General features: G+C 50.0%; 1 protein-coding gene across 5 annotated transcripts in view; it reads right to left on the bottom strand.

Annotated features, from left to right (window-relative positions):
- USP19 (ubiquitin specific peptidase 19) overlaps nt 1–12,372 on the bottom strand; it is a 29,659-nt gene extending 17,287 nt beyond the window's left edge. For 2 of the 5 annotated variants that reach the window (XM_074197919.1, XM_074197915.1), the window contains exons 1-18: nt 12,216–12,371; nt 10,342–10,399; nt 7,679–7,938; nt 6,785–6,841; nt 6,395–6,526; nt 6,158–6,291; nt 5,732–6,040; nt 5,371–5,611; nt 5,015–5,171; nt 4,845–4,916; nt 4,490–4,605; nt 3,882–4,096; nt 3,604–3,799; nt 3,368–3,501; nt 2,844–3,002; nt 2,638–2,748; nt 1,101–1,211; nt 885–986 (exon numbers count right to left, since the gene is read on the bottom strand). In XM_074197919.1, coding sequence (XP_074054020.1) covers nt 885–986; nt 1,101–1,211; nt 2,638–2,748; nt 2,844–3,002; nt 3,368–3,501; nt 3,604–3,799; nt 3,882–4,096; nt 4,490–4,605; nt 4,845–4,916; nt 5,015–5,171; nt 5,371–5,611; nt 5,732–6,040; nt 6,158–6,291; nt 6,395–6,526; nt 6,785–6,841; nt 7,679–7,802 — 2,370 coding nt within the window. In that variant the 5' untranslated portion in view covers nt 7,803–7,938; nt 10,342–10,399; nt 12,216–12,371. Of the gene's footprint in view, nt 1–884; nt 987–1,100; nt 1,212–2,637; nt 2,749–2,843; nt 3,003–3,367; nt 3,502–3,603; nt 3,800–3,881; nt 4,097–4,489; nt 4,606–4,844; nt 4,917–5,014; nt 5,172–5,370; nt 5,612–5,731; nt 6,041–6,157; nt 6,292–6,394; nt 6,527–6,784; nt 6,842–7,678; nt 7,939–10,341; nt 10,400–10,974; nt 11,063–12,215 lie in introns of all 5 variants that reach the window. The other 3 variants (XM_074197916.1, XM_074197918.1, XM_074197917.1) reach the window with 3 other exon arrangements.
- Between the last annotated feature and the right edge of the window lie 257 nt (nt 12,373–12,629).

A 12,629-nucleotide genomic window follows, 5' to 3' on the forward strand; every position in this document is an offset into this window, starting at 1 on the left:
ATGGGATAAGGTCAATCCAAAAAATGAATGCAATCTGGAGGAGGGGCAATTTCCAGGAATAGGGAAATAGCACCCCTGAATCCAACTAGATGTCTTCAAGCAGATTTGGATGCCACTTGATATGCCTTCCAGTCCTAAGCTTCCATGGTTCTGTGAACTGACTTCTATGCCCATCCTTCCGCTCCCATGTCAATACTCCTCTAACTCATTATCATCAACAATTCATAAACATGACTAGCTTTGAGATACAGTCCCAACAACTTAATAGTACTCTAGGACTCAGTCCAATTAGAAGTTTTCTTCATTTTTTCTTTATACATGCCAGAAGTTGTGGAGAATTGTCCCCTATTTTGATGCTTGGGATCATCTTTATACCCATTAATCAAGCCACTAAAACCCGAGTTCAAATCCAAATTCTAAACTGTGTGATTATGGATGGGTCTTAGTGTTCTTTGTCTCCCCCCCCCCAAGGCAATGGGGTTAATGACTTGCCCAAGGTCACACAGCTGGGTAATTATTAAGTGTGAAGTCAAATTTGAACTCAGGTCCTCCTGCCTCCAGGGCCCGTACTCTATCCACTGCATCACCTAGCTGCCCCTAGGTCTCAGTGTTCTTATCTCTAAAATGAGGATAATAATAGCGACATACCTCACAGAATTGCTGTGGAAATAATAGTTTTAACTATTGTTGAGATTTGCATTCTAATTTAGGAACATAAGGGATGCCCATGATGGAAATCCTAAATTCCTAGCTGCAGAATTCCTAGTCCCAAATTGAAATGGAAAATTCCCAACATATATCTCAAAAGGGAGAAAAGAGTGTTAACTTGAGAATTTCAGAGGGACAGTGGATGTGGGTAGGGGAGAGGTTTCTTTAGGTCAAACCTCAGCTAGTCGAAGACTCTCAGGCTTCACGTGAACACTTTGGGCCAGGGAATCAAGCACCTCCATAGCACTGGAGTTCTCTTTGCTGATGCTCACCAGGAACTACAAGGAAAAAAATGCAAGAGTCAGGATGGAAGGAAACAGAAGGCATGGCTGGAGTGAGGGAAGACAGTTGAAGATCCTGTATCCCAGCAGGGAGGTACAATGGTTGCTCACCTTGACAGGCTTCTTGTGTGGCTCCTTGGCAAAGTAGTACACAGTGAGCACTTTCTGCTTCTGAGGCAAGGGGACGGGCAGATAGAGGAATGGGTCGAAGGTGATGGAGACCTAAAACCAGTCAGTAAATATCACTGAACAAAGAAGTCCTCCTGTTCTCCCCTGAGTCACAGAAATCACTGTGAGCTTGTATGCTGTGCCCATCAAAATGGGTACATCTTCCCAGAGTCTTTTTTTCATACCCAGTCTGCTTTGTATGGGGCATTCTTGGACTCAGGAACCTAAGATTTCAGAATCAATAGGTTTGGACCAGAGAAGAAAATCAGGAGGTCATTGAGTCAGACTCCCTTTGTTTACACAGAATAAGAGGAAGTATAGAGTCGATGGTAATATTAGCTAACATTTAAGAGCCAGGCTGAGTGCTTTACAACTGTTCTCTCATTTGAGTCTCACCACAACTTTAAAGGGTGGGTGCTATTACAATTTCCATTTTACAGATGAGGAAACTGAAACCACCAGACACAAGTACCTTCCCCAGGGTCACCCAGCTCCTGTGTCTGAGGTACCGCATTCAGACTACTGTGCTGCCCTCTAGTGCCCAGAGTGAGGGTGGGGCTGCCTTTTCTAAGGTCCCACAGAGCTTGATTAGCCCTTCTTATCACCCTGAGCAGTCTGCCTTTCCTCAACCCTCCTCTGCCACACTAATGCTGATTTCTGCCTCTAAACCTCTCCTCCTGTTGTTCTTACCATCCAGATATAACAAGGGTCCGAGGAGCAGATTTGACATTGACCCTCTAGGACTGTTTCTTCCACTGTCAAAGGAGGGGGTGGGGCAAAATGACCTTTAAGGATTCTTCCAACTCTACATCCTCATAATGTCTTCCTTTCTCTGCCTCGTCAAAAGACTATACATTATTTATGAACTCTTGTCTATTCCATTTTCTCTGTGAAGATTTCATAGACTACTGAGCCACAGGGATCTCTCCAATCTCTTAGAATCCCTGGACCTAAGATGTCAAACGAAAGGAGTTAACACCTCTCCTGATTCTTATTTGACTTTTTTTAACTCCCATTAGAACTTTTAAAACTTTTCTTCAATTAAGAAGCACTAAGTCTCTCCATCCCACCCCATCCCACCTTAGGGAAGGGTGGTGGTGGTAGTGGGGGGGGGGAAGAAAAATAAAATCTTTGTATTAAATATGTATCATTAAGCAAAAATTTCTGTACTGGCTAAGCTGAAAATATTTGCCTCATTCTGCATCTTCAGTCCATTTGTGAAAAGTCGAACACTTTCCATTGTACAAAGGAGGAAACTTGGCCCTGAAAACTTGCCCAGATTCAGTTGAGAAAGGTCCTACTAAGTAGAAGAGTCATCTGACTTCCAATCCAAGTCAGCTGTGCTTCTTCCTCCCCACAGTGCAGCTGACCACCTGGAAGGGCTAGGAGCAGCCCAAGGTAAAATGCTGAAGAGTCTGAGTGACTCTGCTCAGACTGCTCCCAACCCCATCTCCAAGACTCTCAGAGGCACCCTGCCCACCTTGGAACACACAGGGCACACCAGCTTTGACTTGTACTGTCCATGGAACAGATCCACAACGAAGGAGTCATTCCTCATTTTGTGCCGTTGCCACGCCTCTTGAGCAACCACCTGGAGAGGGGTGGAGACAAGACGCTTCAGCCCTGGGGATCTCAAGGCTGGAGCATTCAGTCCATTCCTTGTGTTGGGTCTCCAGGCACACTCACCTCATCAGGACGTCCATCAGAGTCGACAGTCTCTGTATAGGGTTTATTTTGGATTCGATTCAGGTCCTCATGCAGCCCATCCAGCAGGAAGGCCATGAACTCCTGAGCATCGTGCTGAGCATAGCCAGTGAACTGGCTGGCCTTGCTCGCCACAATGGCCTATGAAAAGAAATACAATCTCCATTTCGACATTATTTTCAGGATGACAAAGCCCTCCCCTAATAAGAGAGCCACTGCAAAAGTTATTAACCCCATTCAATTTATGGCTGAGGAAACTAAGGCTCAGACAGGGGAAATGGTTTGTCGAGAACCAAAAAGCAAATAAGCTGCAAAGCCAGGCTTCAGTCAGTTCTCCTGATTCTAAGCCCAGCCTCCTTTAACATAAGACAATGAGCACAATCTCACTGCCAACATACAGGGTTCATGTCAGGCCACCAACAGCTGCCCTTTCTCACCCAGCAAGATATTGGGAGAGGGTGGGGGAAGTGAAAGGGGCAAAGGCAAACCGATTGTGGGGAGCTCACCTTCAGCTTGGAGGGTTGAAAGGCGTGGTGGGTGCCCTTCCACAGCGCTCGCAACAATACTGCAAAGCCGATAGCCAAGCGTCCCCCTGTGCCCAGAGGATTGCTATAGTTTATTTCTGCCTCAAAAGAGCGATCTAGAAGTACCAGGGAAGAAGAATGAAAGGAAGATGGTTGAGGCCAAGCAAACGCAACCCAACAGTTTTCGGACTTCAGCCCTCTCCTTAGCCTGGCCTCACCATGGAAGTAGTCTCGAAGCTCTCGTGTATTGGACAGAGACTGGATGACACTATTCATGAAGCAGGTGTTACCCAAGTTGACAAGACCTGTGAATCCAGGCAAGCAGACCTTCTTCTCTTCTTCCTCCTCCTCTTCTACATTCTCATTGCTCATAGGACTGTGAGGCATGGGGGGGACCATGCAAGTGGGCTTGGGCTGCAAAAGGGAGACAGATAGTGCACTGAGCACTGAGGGCCTCCACATTGCATGACTGCCACCCAACCAGTTCTCTACTCACTGCAGCGAGGGGAGGCTCGGCCTTGAGGGCTACATGCTCTGGGGGGGTGCGGGCTGCCACACTGTCCAGTCCTGATTCTTCAGCCCGGGCTTTCACCTTCTCCTTCTCCCCAACTCGAGCCTCTTCCTGGCTGGCCAGAGGGGAGCCACCAGGTGGGGCTGCATCCAGGGGGGTTGGGCCTGACGGCATGGCAACCTTTGCACCACCCACTGCACCTTAAAAAGGGGGAATGGGGGGCTGGTGGTTAGCAGCACATGGAGGGGAGGGGAGCAAGGCCTTCCAAATAGCCACCAGGACCAAGAAGACCCTGATCCCCAGTTGCCTAAAACAAAGAGTAAGGTTTACAACGGTTAAAGGAGCTGACGAGAGGAGACAAGAGAATGGGAGGGAAAGAAAGCATTTGAAGCGGGGGAGAGCTAGTACAGAGGTAGACACAAGACGAGAGGGACAATGGTCCATAAAACTGAGATGGAGATCCAGGAGAGATCAGACCTGGGGATAAGTCACAGAAGGAAAACTGTTGAGACAAGAGCAACCAAGGGTGAGTTTGAGGAGACAAATGGGAGCTGGGGACACAATGAGAGACGAGGGGAGCTCGGGGGGCAGACCTCGTGTGGCCGGGGCCTCCAGGCCCCCCCAACGCTGACTCTGACGCTTCCTGAGGGAGATGTCAATTCGTGAAGATGTGAAGTGATACACACATTGCTCTGGCTGAATCATATTCCTGTTCCACAAAGAAAAGGTGAGGTCTGTAGCTCTCCTCCCAGCTGCCCAGTCTCCCCCAAATATGAGGCAAAATCAGGCCTAATATCACTATTATCATGCTTCTTCCACCCTTTCAAACAGGAGAGAGGTGGGAAGTTGAAAGCTCCCTCAAAATGCCAAATCAGAGGTCCGGATGCATTAATCCTCAGTCTAGCCCACCCTGAAAAAGCAGGGTAGTAGAAGTGGGTAAGACTCTACCTGAGCTTCACCTGCCATCGGAAGATAGTATGTGGTCCACAGTCTGGATGCAGCCGCAAAAAGTTCCTATCACTGGAAGGGCATCAAGAGAAAGGGGGGGGTCTGTCTATGTCCCTCTTATTTCTCTGTCACTCTTTGCTTCCTCCAACCACCCACCCACACAGATCTACCTGGTCTGGAAAACAAGGGTGAAGTCCTGTTCCCGAAACAACACTCGAGAAGTCTTGCGGCAGATCTCCTTTACATACACATGGACAACCACTGAATCTGGACCCTTCTCATAAGAGTCATTCTTCACAAATGTCAAGTTCACCATGGGCTCAGGCTCTGTGCAGACCACCATAATTAGACATGCCACAGATCTCTGTCCAAGCACTGTCACAATCACCACCAAATTCTACCCTCATCCTCTCCAGGTCAAAAATCAAGTTCCTTCCAGGTCAAATGTTATGACTGAGTCCCACCCACAATCTCAAGGTACCTGTGTTCACATCCCTCGAGTCAACCCCCAGGATATCTCACTCACCCTCAGTTGTGGTTTCCAAAGTTGCTGTTGTTGCCTCCTCCTTGTTCTGGTCCACTTCTCTACCCTGGGGGAGGGCTGGGCAAGCCATCTCATTCTGGTGGGGTATCATCTTCTCCCCTCCCAGGGGATTCTCTAGAGAAGGAGCCTGATTTTCCTCTCGACTGGACTGTTGAGTGTGATGGGCCATCAAGGATGGCTGCTGGGGTCCCCCAATAGATGCCTCAGGCTCCGGCGAAACAGACTATTCATGAGAAAATGGAGATCAGCACTCAAAAGTCATTACGGACTTAACTCCAAAGTACTTAACTCCAAAGAGAACTCAAAGATAAAGAACTACCTTCCTCCACCAAAGACCCCTCACCTGAACTTCAGTTTCTGCTGGAGAGGGAGAGCCATCACCCCGAGGACCTGGACTGCCCCTAGTGGCCTCCCCTTCAGCAACTCCTCGAAGGTGCACTGCCCGCTTGGCACTGGGTCCTGCCTGAGCTCCAGGGCCTGTTCCTGGGCCTGCTTCGCCTCTGCCCTGAGCTCTCTTCTGAATTCGTGGCTCTTGTTTCCCTCTTTGGGGTTCTGGACTAGACCCAGGTTCCACAAGACTAGAGGGCAACTCTTGTCCATTTTCTTTGCAATGGGCTCCCAGTCCCAAATCTTGGTTTGTAAGTTTCTTTTTCTGCAAAAGATACCTAAATATTAGATGCCTTTCACCCAGAGTTTCCTGATCCTTCAAACCACCCCTTCAGTATTCTCTCAAGTGGCAGATCTATAGGCCTTTGGCAGAGAGGCTTACCAGGAGGTTGGGCCAGGTCCTAAGTGGAATCTTCTTATGCAATAACAATTGCAGGACACCACCTTTTCGGACCTGGACCTTGCTACAGGAACTTTCAATCTCTTCATAGAAGATGCAGCTCCATTGCCGGCCATCTAAAGGGGACAAGCAATTAAGAACTATTGATACTTCCAGATCTTCCCCTTGGACCACATTCAGGAACTCCAAATCTCCCCCCCCGCCCAACTGAGGCCATACCTGGTAACTGCACAACACAGTCTGTATCCGTGAAGGCGGCATCTATCTCTTCTATCCGCAAGGGCCCAGACCCCACATGCAGCTTTACGATCACTTCATCTGCATTTTGCTTCCAATCTAATGGCAGTTCAGCTATGGATAAGATTACAGAGGTTCCACCAATCACAGAGGTTCCTGCACCAAGTCAGGTCTATTACTACCCTAGTTGCTGCCTGGGTCTAACACAGGGAAAAGCTCCCCATCTTCAAACCTTAAACAGCCTGTATAATTCCTCGGCTATATTTTCACTCAGAGAAGTGCTTCACATCCATATCTTTACATTTGGGTCCTGATCACATTCAGACAAGTGCAGGTCATGTGGGAAGACAAACTCCTCCCTCAATTACTCACCTTCCTTGAATTCCTGATCCTCTCTAAGGGCATATGTTTCCAACCCTGGAGCAGGCACTGAAAGCAAAGGCAAGGGCAGGGAAGTGAGGTCAGGAATGGCATACATCTCCCATTCATTAGGGGCAGGGGGGGGCAGAGAAGGGCTGAATGCCTACTCTTCTTCTACAAGGACCCCTTTGTCTCTCACTGCTTCTGGGGCCACAGAGTCACTCAAGCCTGGAGTTTGTTTAATTCCTTAAAACATGCAACTCAGAATCACCTAACAACCTCTTCCCACTTCTATTTCACTACAAGGAAGAAGAATCATTAGTGGGTGGGGATTCTGGAACCCATTTCAATAGAACTTGAAGGTTTACATAGACTTTGCTTTGGCACAACCCTAAAAGGAATGTAGCCTAGAGATGATTATCCCCATTTTACAGATAAGGAGACTAAGGCTCAGAGAAGAATAGTGAATAGATCCACGGTCACAAAGCTAAAATTTATGTTTACTCTTCTGACTTAAAGCCTAATGTCCATTCTTTTCTGTCATGCCAGTTCTCTATCACACTGAAATGAAGCCAGAAGTTCTATTGGTTTTGAAAAAATGAAATTCCACTGTAGCTACCATCAACTACCCACTTAGAGGATAACCTGTCAATCAATAAATGGGGAAGGTCCAGGGGAAGATCACTTTATTTTATTTTTTAGGTTTTTACACAGCAAATGGGGTTAAGTGGCTTGCCTAAGGCCACACAGCTAGGTAATTCTTAAGTGTCTGAGGCAGGATTTGAACTCAGGTACTCCTGACTCCAGGGCCAGTGTGCCACCTAGCCACCAGAAGATCACTTTAAACCTACTAGCTGCCAAGTTTCTTTGAAGGTCACAACAGAATTTCCCATGACTGACTCCCACCTCTTTTGGGTTCCCCATCCTTGCTCTCCTGGTTCACACGATCCTTCTGTTTCTTCTTGTTGGTGGCATCCTCCAGCCCCTGGGGGCATCTTCGATGGCCTGTAGTGCTAGCCCCTCCGGACATTTTGAGCCGCTTGCTTGACACCCAGAATCCACCGGGGTCAGTGATGGAGTCTGGGTCAGGGGTTCGACGTTTTCTTCCTGGCCCAGCTATCTTGGCGACTCTCTGTGGCCAAACTCTCCAGTGAGGAACAAATGACCTAAGGGGAAAATGGACCCTTGTCATTCACTGATGAGTTCTAGGATGTATTGTTGTTGTTGGTTTGGGGGGGTATTTTTTGGGGGAGGAGAGGAGTGTATTGATATGAATAAAAGAGAAGAGCCCTTGGTATGTAGGAGGGAATACTAATCATCACTGAGACTAAAGATGAAAATAAATGAGATAAAGAGTACAGTGCCCAGGCAAGAAACTTATAATCATTATATTGTAGTTATATATTTTTATCTTATCTCCCTTATTAGAGAAGTGTCTAAGTTGGCTTAAGTCAGCTTAAAATGGAAATGGAAAATGTTAACAAAATAAACTTACAATAAGATACAAATAGTGTTAGGTTGGGTATTCTAGCTGCCCTCTTATTTCAAAAGCATGTTCTAATCCTAATGAAATAGGGTTTCAGAGCCTGAACAAAAATCATGCTGAACTATGGCCCAGCAGAAAGAACACAGAATTTGGAGTTGCCAGACCTGAGTTTGAATTCTGGTTTTTCCAGAAAAAAAATATTTAGCCAGTCAATCAACCTATCTGGGCCTCTGCTTCTACATCTGAAAAAAGCTAGATTAGATAATCACTTGTAGTTCTAAGCAAAGGGAAGTAGTATAAAGGGAAGAGATGCAAAATGGATAATTATTGGGAAAGGAACTGGAGAACTGCTGTGCCCCTGAAAAGTGAACAGGAGGGACAGTCCTCTGACTTTCTCTAAAGGCCCTGGATAGGTCCCCAGAATGGGAACCTATTAACTGCCAAGCCCCAGCTAGAGCTAAAGGAGATGTTTTTGAATTCTCCACAACCAGCAAAGTGGGGAAGTAGCCCATCCTTCAAGTTCCTTGATTTAGATATTCCCTGGAGTCCAGCCTAGAACATGCATCCAAACGACAAGGGTGGCAAGTGATCAAGATGGACCAAGGCACTCATTCCTATGGGGCTGAGCTGGATGTAGGCCCTTTTGCACAGGACTATTCTGAAGTTCGGCTGGCTGATACAAGGAGATGCAGATTTCCAAACTGGCCAGTACCTTGGCTGTCTGAGGAAGGTAAGAGCTCCAACTTAATCTGCTTCTCTGCTTCCCTTGCAGAGAACCAAAAGCTGAGGCAACAGCAGCAGAGAAAAGAGGAAAAGAAGCATTGGCTCTCAGTCCCTGTAACCCTAGGTCCAACCTGCGCGCAAGAGCTCTACTAGGGCCTATTCCTAGGCTCCCTTTCTTTGCCAAGGTTTCAATTCCCAGTAAAGAGAGATTGTCAGGCAACAGCAGGCCACACCCACATAGTATTCCTCCTCCCAGTTTGGAAAACTCCTCAGGCTCAGATCTCCACTCCCACCTTCCTTGTTTCACGTGCCCATAGAGAGGGTAAAGAAGGGGATAGGGAAGAGCAGGAAAGCCTTGGGCCCATCCTGTTTCAATTTCACTCTGTTGCTTAGTCACCTAAAGTATATGCCAACTTATCAGCAGGAGTGGGAGGCCCAGCTTCTACTGCTAAGAAGAGGTTAGGCCTGGGTACTAACTTGAAGCCTAGTGGAACCAGTAGGGTGGGCTGAGGGAGAGACATGAGCATGGCACTCTCTGCCCCATCCTGCAGGAGCCCAGGGTATGAATGTGCAAACAGATGTTCCTGGACACTGAGCATGAAACCCACTCTAAAGCAACATACCAGTACCAGGCCCACCCACCTCACTTCTCTCTTCAGCCAATGCTGAACTTTCTTCCTGTTTCCCCAAGTGAGGGGGGGTGGGGTGGGGGTGGGAAAGGGCAGGAGAAATGAGGGATCACAGCAAGTTATATGGGTTCTAATTAGATAAGGAATTCAACTGGAGGTTGCTCCCTGACAACCTCAGCATCTCCGGGACTGTCCACAGCACTTACACTACATAGAACAAGAAGACTTTTGAGGTTCCTTCCATCCTCTTGAGACTATTATTTGGAGATGCTTTCTCTCTTTCCTTCTCCCATATATACATATATATTTAGGTTTTTGCAAGGCAAATGGGGTTAAGTGGCTTGCCCAAGGCCACACAGCTAGGTAATTATTAAGTGTTTGAGACCAGATTTGAACCCAGGTACTCCTGACTCCAGGGCCAGTGCTGTATCCACCAAGCCACCTAGCTGCCCTACTCCATATGTTTTGACAGCTCCATGTAGCCTTTGCAAATCACTCCTGGCTCTTTGCCATCAGAGAGCCCCTATCCTAAACCATTTCAGAGAGGAACAGAATTGGGCAAGATACTAGGAGTCTAAGCAACAAGGGGAAGTCTTCTAACTACACTTCCCCCTCAATTCATCCTAACTTCCAATTATTAAAACTAAATAAAGCCACCACTCTGCAGAGCCAACATCCTTTCCAACCCCTCCCCCCCATCAATGCAAAAGGTTAACGAAAGGGAAAGTTACCAGTTTCTGTGCACATCAGTCAGCTTCTCTCTATCACTTCTTTTCAAGGGAGAAGTTCCTGATCCACAGATGCGTTATATGGGAGGGGAGAAGGAGTCAAAAGGAGGACATATATTACTCCAGATTTAACAACATGAGAAAAAGTGGAATGTGTTACCACCCTCAACACTGAGAACCGACCTACTCTCCATTCTTTTTTTTTCATTTTCGTTTTTTGCAAAGCAATAAGGTTAAGTGGCTTTCCCAAGGTCACACAGCTAGGTAATTATTAAGTGTCTGAGGCTGGATTTGAATTCAGGCTCTCCTTACTCTAGGGCTGGTGCTCTATTCACTGAGCCACCTAGCTGCCCCCTGCTCTCCACTCTTGTACTACTCCTCCTTAGCCTCATTCTTTCATTCAACAAGCATTTACTAATCACCCCCCCCCCCATGTGACAAGCATTGTGCTGGGCTCTGTCGAAGCAAAAACCAAAGGAAACAGTCCCTCTCCTCCATGAGCTTATTTTCCTCTACTGGCTCTGATTCCAACATCCCTGGTAGAAAGGGCTGAGAACCTACGGCATGTCTAGGGGCCTGGCTCTGTCCCATGACTGGCATGCTCTGCTGTCACTTCCTGGCTTCCTTCAGACTCACCTCAAGCCCTGTCTTTTGCAGGAGGCTCTTCCTGGTCTTCCTCCTCCTCCCCTTCCAACAGTTCCTTTCCTCAGATATTACCCATTCTCTAGTATATACAGAATGAATTACACGTTGTCTCCCTCAATAGAGTCTTTGAGGGGAAGAACAATGTTTTTCCCCTTTTCTGTTACCCCAGGATTTGCAGCCAGTGTCTGGCACATCAGAACCACTTCATCATCTCTTGCTGACTAACTATATTCTTCATGTTCATCAAACAGAAAACAATCACTGGTGCAGGATGACCTGGGTTGAGAATTGCCTCCTGACATGACCCATCAGTATCCTTATTATCAATGACCTACCTGTGCTTTCTATCAATTGTGCTCCAGGTCTCCCTGACTGCTCTCTAAATTATAGAACACAATACCTTCCCCCCCCCCCCCCCCCCCCCCCCCCCCCGCGCCAAAGATCCTCCAGATGCTTAACCACAGAGTTGACTCTTACGGTAGCTAGCTTTGCATGGCTTCTGCCACAGACATTTGTGTCCGGAGGAACCTCACCTGTTGGATCTGCTGACCCCCGAGAACTGTCCCCATCTTTCAGGCCCCTTCGCCATGCCCAGGGGCTGTCCCAGGTACGAGGCTGGGGGATACTAAGAGGGCCTCCCTGCTCCCCCCCACGCAGCGGATCCTTGCCTGCCCCCCCCCAGCCCGGGCAGTCATCCGAGAGCGGGTGCCCGACATCGGCCGGGGGGGAGGGGTCCCGGGGCTGAGGCTGCTGTCACTCTCGGCCCCGGCTCTGCTTCTCCCGCTCCTCTCGGGCGAGCTCGGGGCCGCGGGCCCGGGGCCCCTGGGTGTGTTTTAGTGACTGTTACTAGGGCCGGCCGGGCCTCGGCTCTCCGGCCGGAAGCCTTCCCGGCCCCGAGCTCGCCTACCGAGAGCCCGGGCTCTGCGTCCCGAGTCCGCCTTCCCCCGCTGCTCCGCTCCCGGACGCCCGGCTTCCCGCCCCAGGGCCGGCGGAGAGCGGCTCCTCCTGCCCGGCCCGGCCCGGCCCGGAGGGGGCGGGGCCCTCGGAGGAGGGGCGGCCCCGCCCCCCCAGCTGGGCTCCCGGCCTCCCGGCCTCGGGGCTCCCCGGGCCGGCTCCCCGTGACCTTGGGCCGGGCGGGAGCGGGCGGCCGGGCGGGCTGCGCGGCCGCACGCCGCGGGCGGCCCCGGCTCCCCGGCCCCGAGCGGCAGGGCCTCCCTCGCTCCTTCACTCACCGAGGCCGCCGCCGCCGCCGCCAGCCCCGCTCTCGGCTCTCCGGGCCCCTTGGCAACCCGCTCCCGGTTCCGGTTCCGGCGTTGGCGTCGGTTCCGGTTCCGGTCCTCCCGCTCCCTAGGCGTCCCTGGTCCCGTCCCTCCCCCCCCCCGCCCGGCGCCGCCGCGGCCGCCGCTTGTTTTGTTTCGACTCGAAGTAGCGGCGGCGGCGGCGGCGGAGGGAGGAGAGAGCGAGCCGGTGACGCACTTCCGGGAGAAGCGCGGAGGGGGTCCGGGGCTAACGCGAGGGGGAGAGGGGCGGGCGAGGCCACGTGACTGGCCTGGGAGTACGAGGCGTTTCCGGAGCAGCTGCCGGTCACGTGGCCAGCGAGCCTCGGGCTTCGCGGCGGGCCCGGGCCCGGGAGGGCCGCTTTGTCC

Source organism: Macrotis lagotis, chromosome 8 (genome assembly GCF_037893015.1).
Source record: "Macrotis lagotis isolate mMagLag1 chromosome 8, bilby.v1.9.chrom.fasta, whole genome shotgun sequence".
Lineage (NCBI taxonomy): Eukaryota > Metazoa > Chordata > Mammalia > Peramelemorphia > Peramelidae > Macrotis > Macrotis lagotis.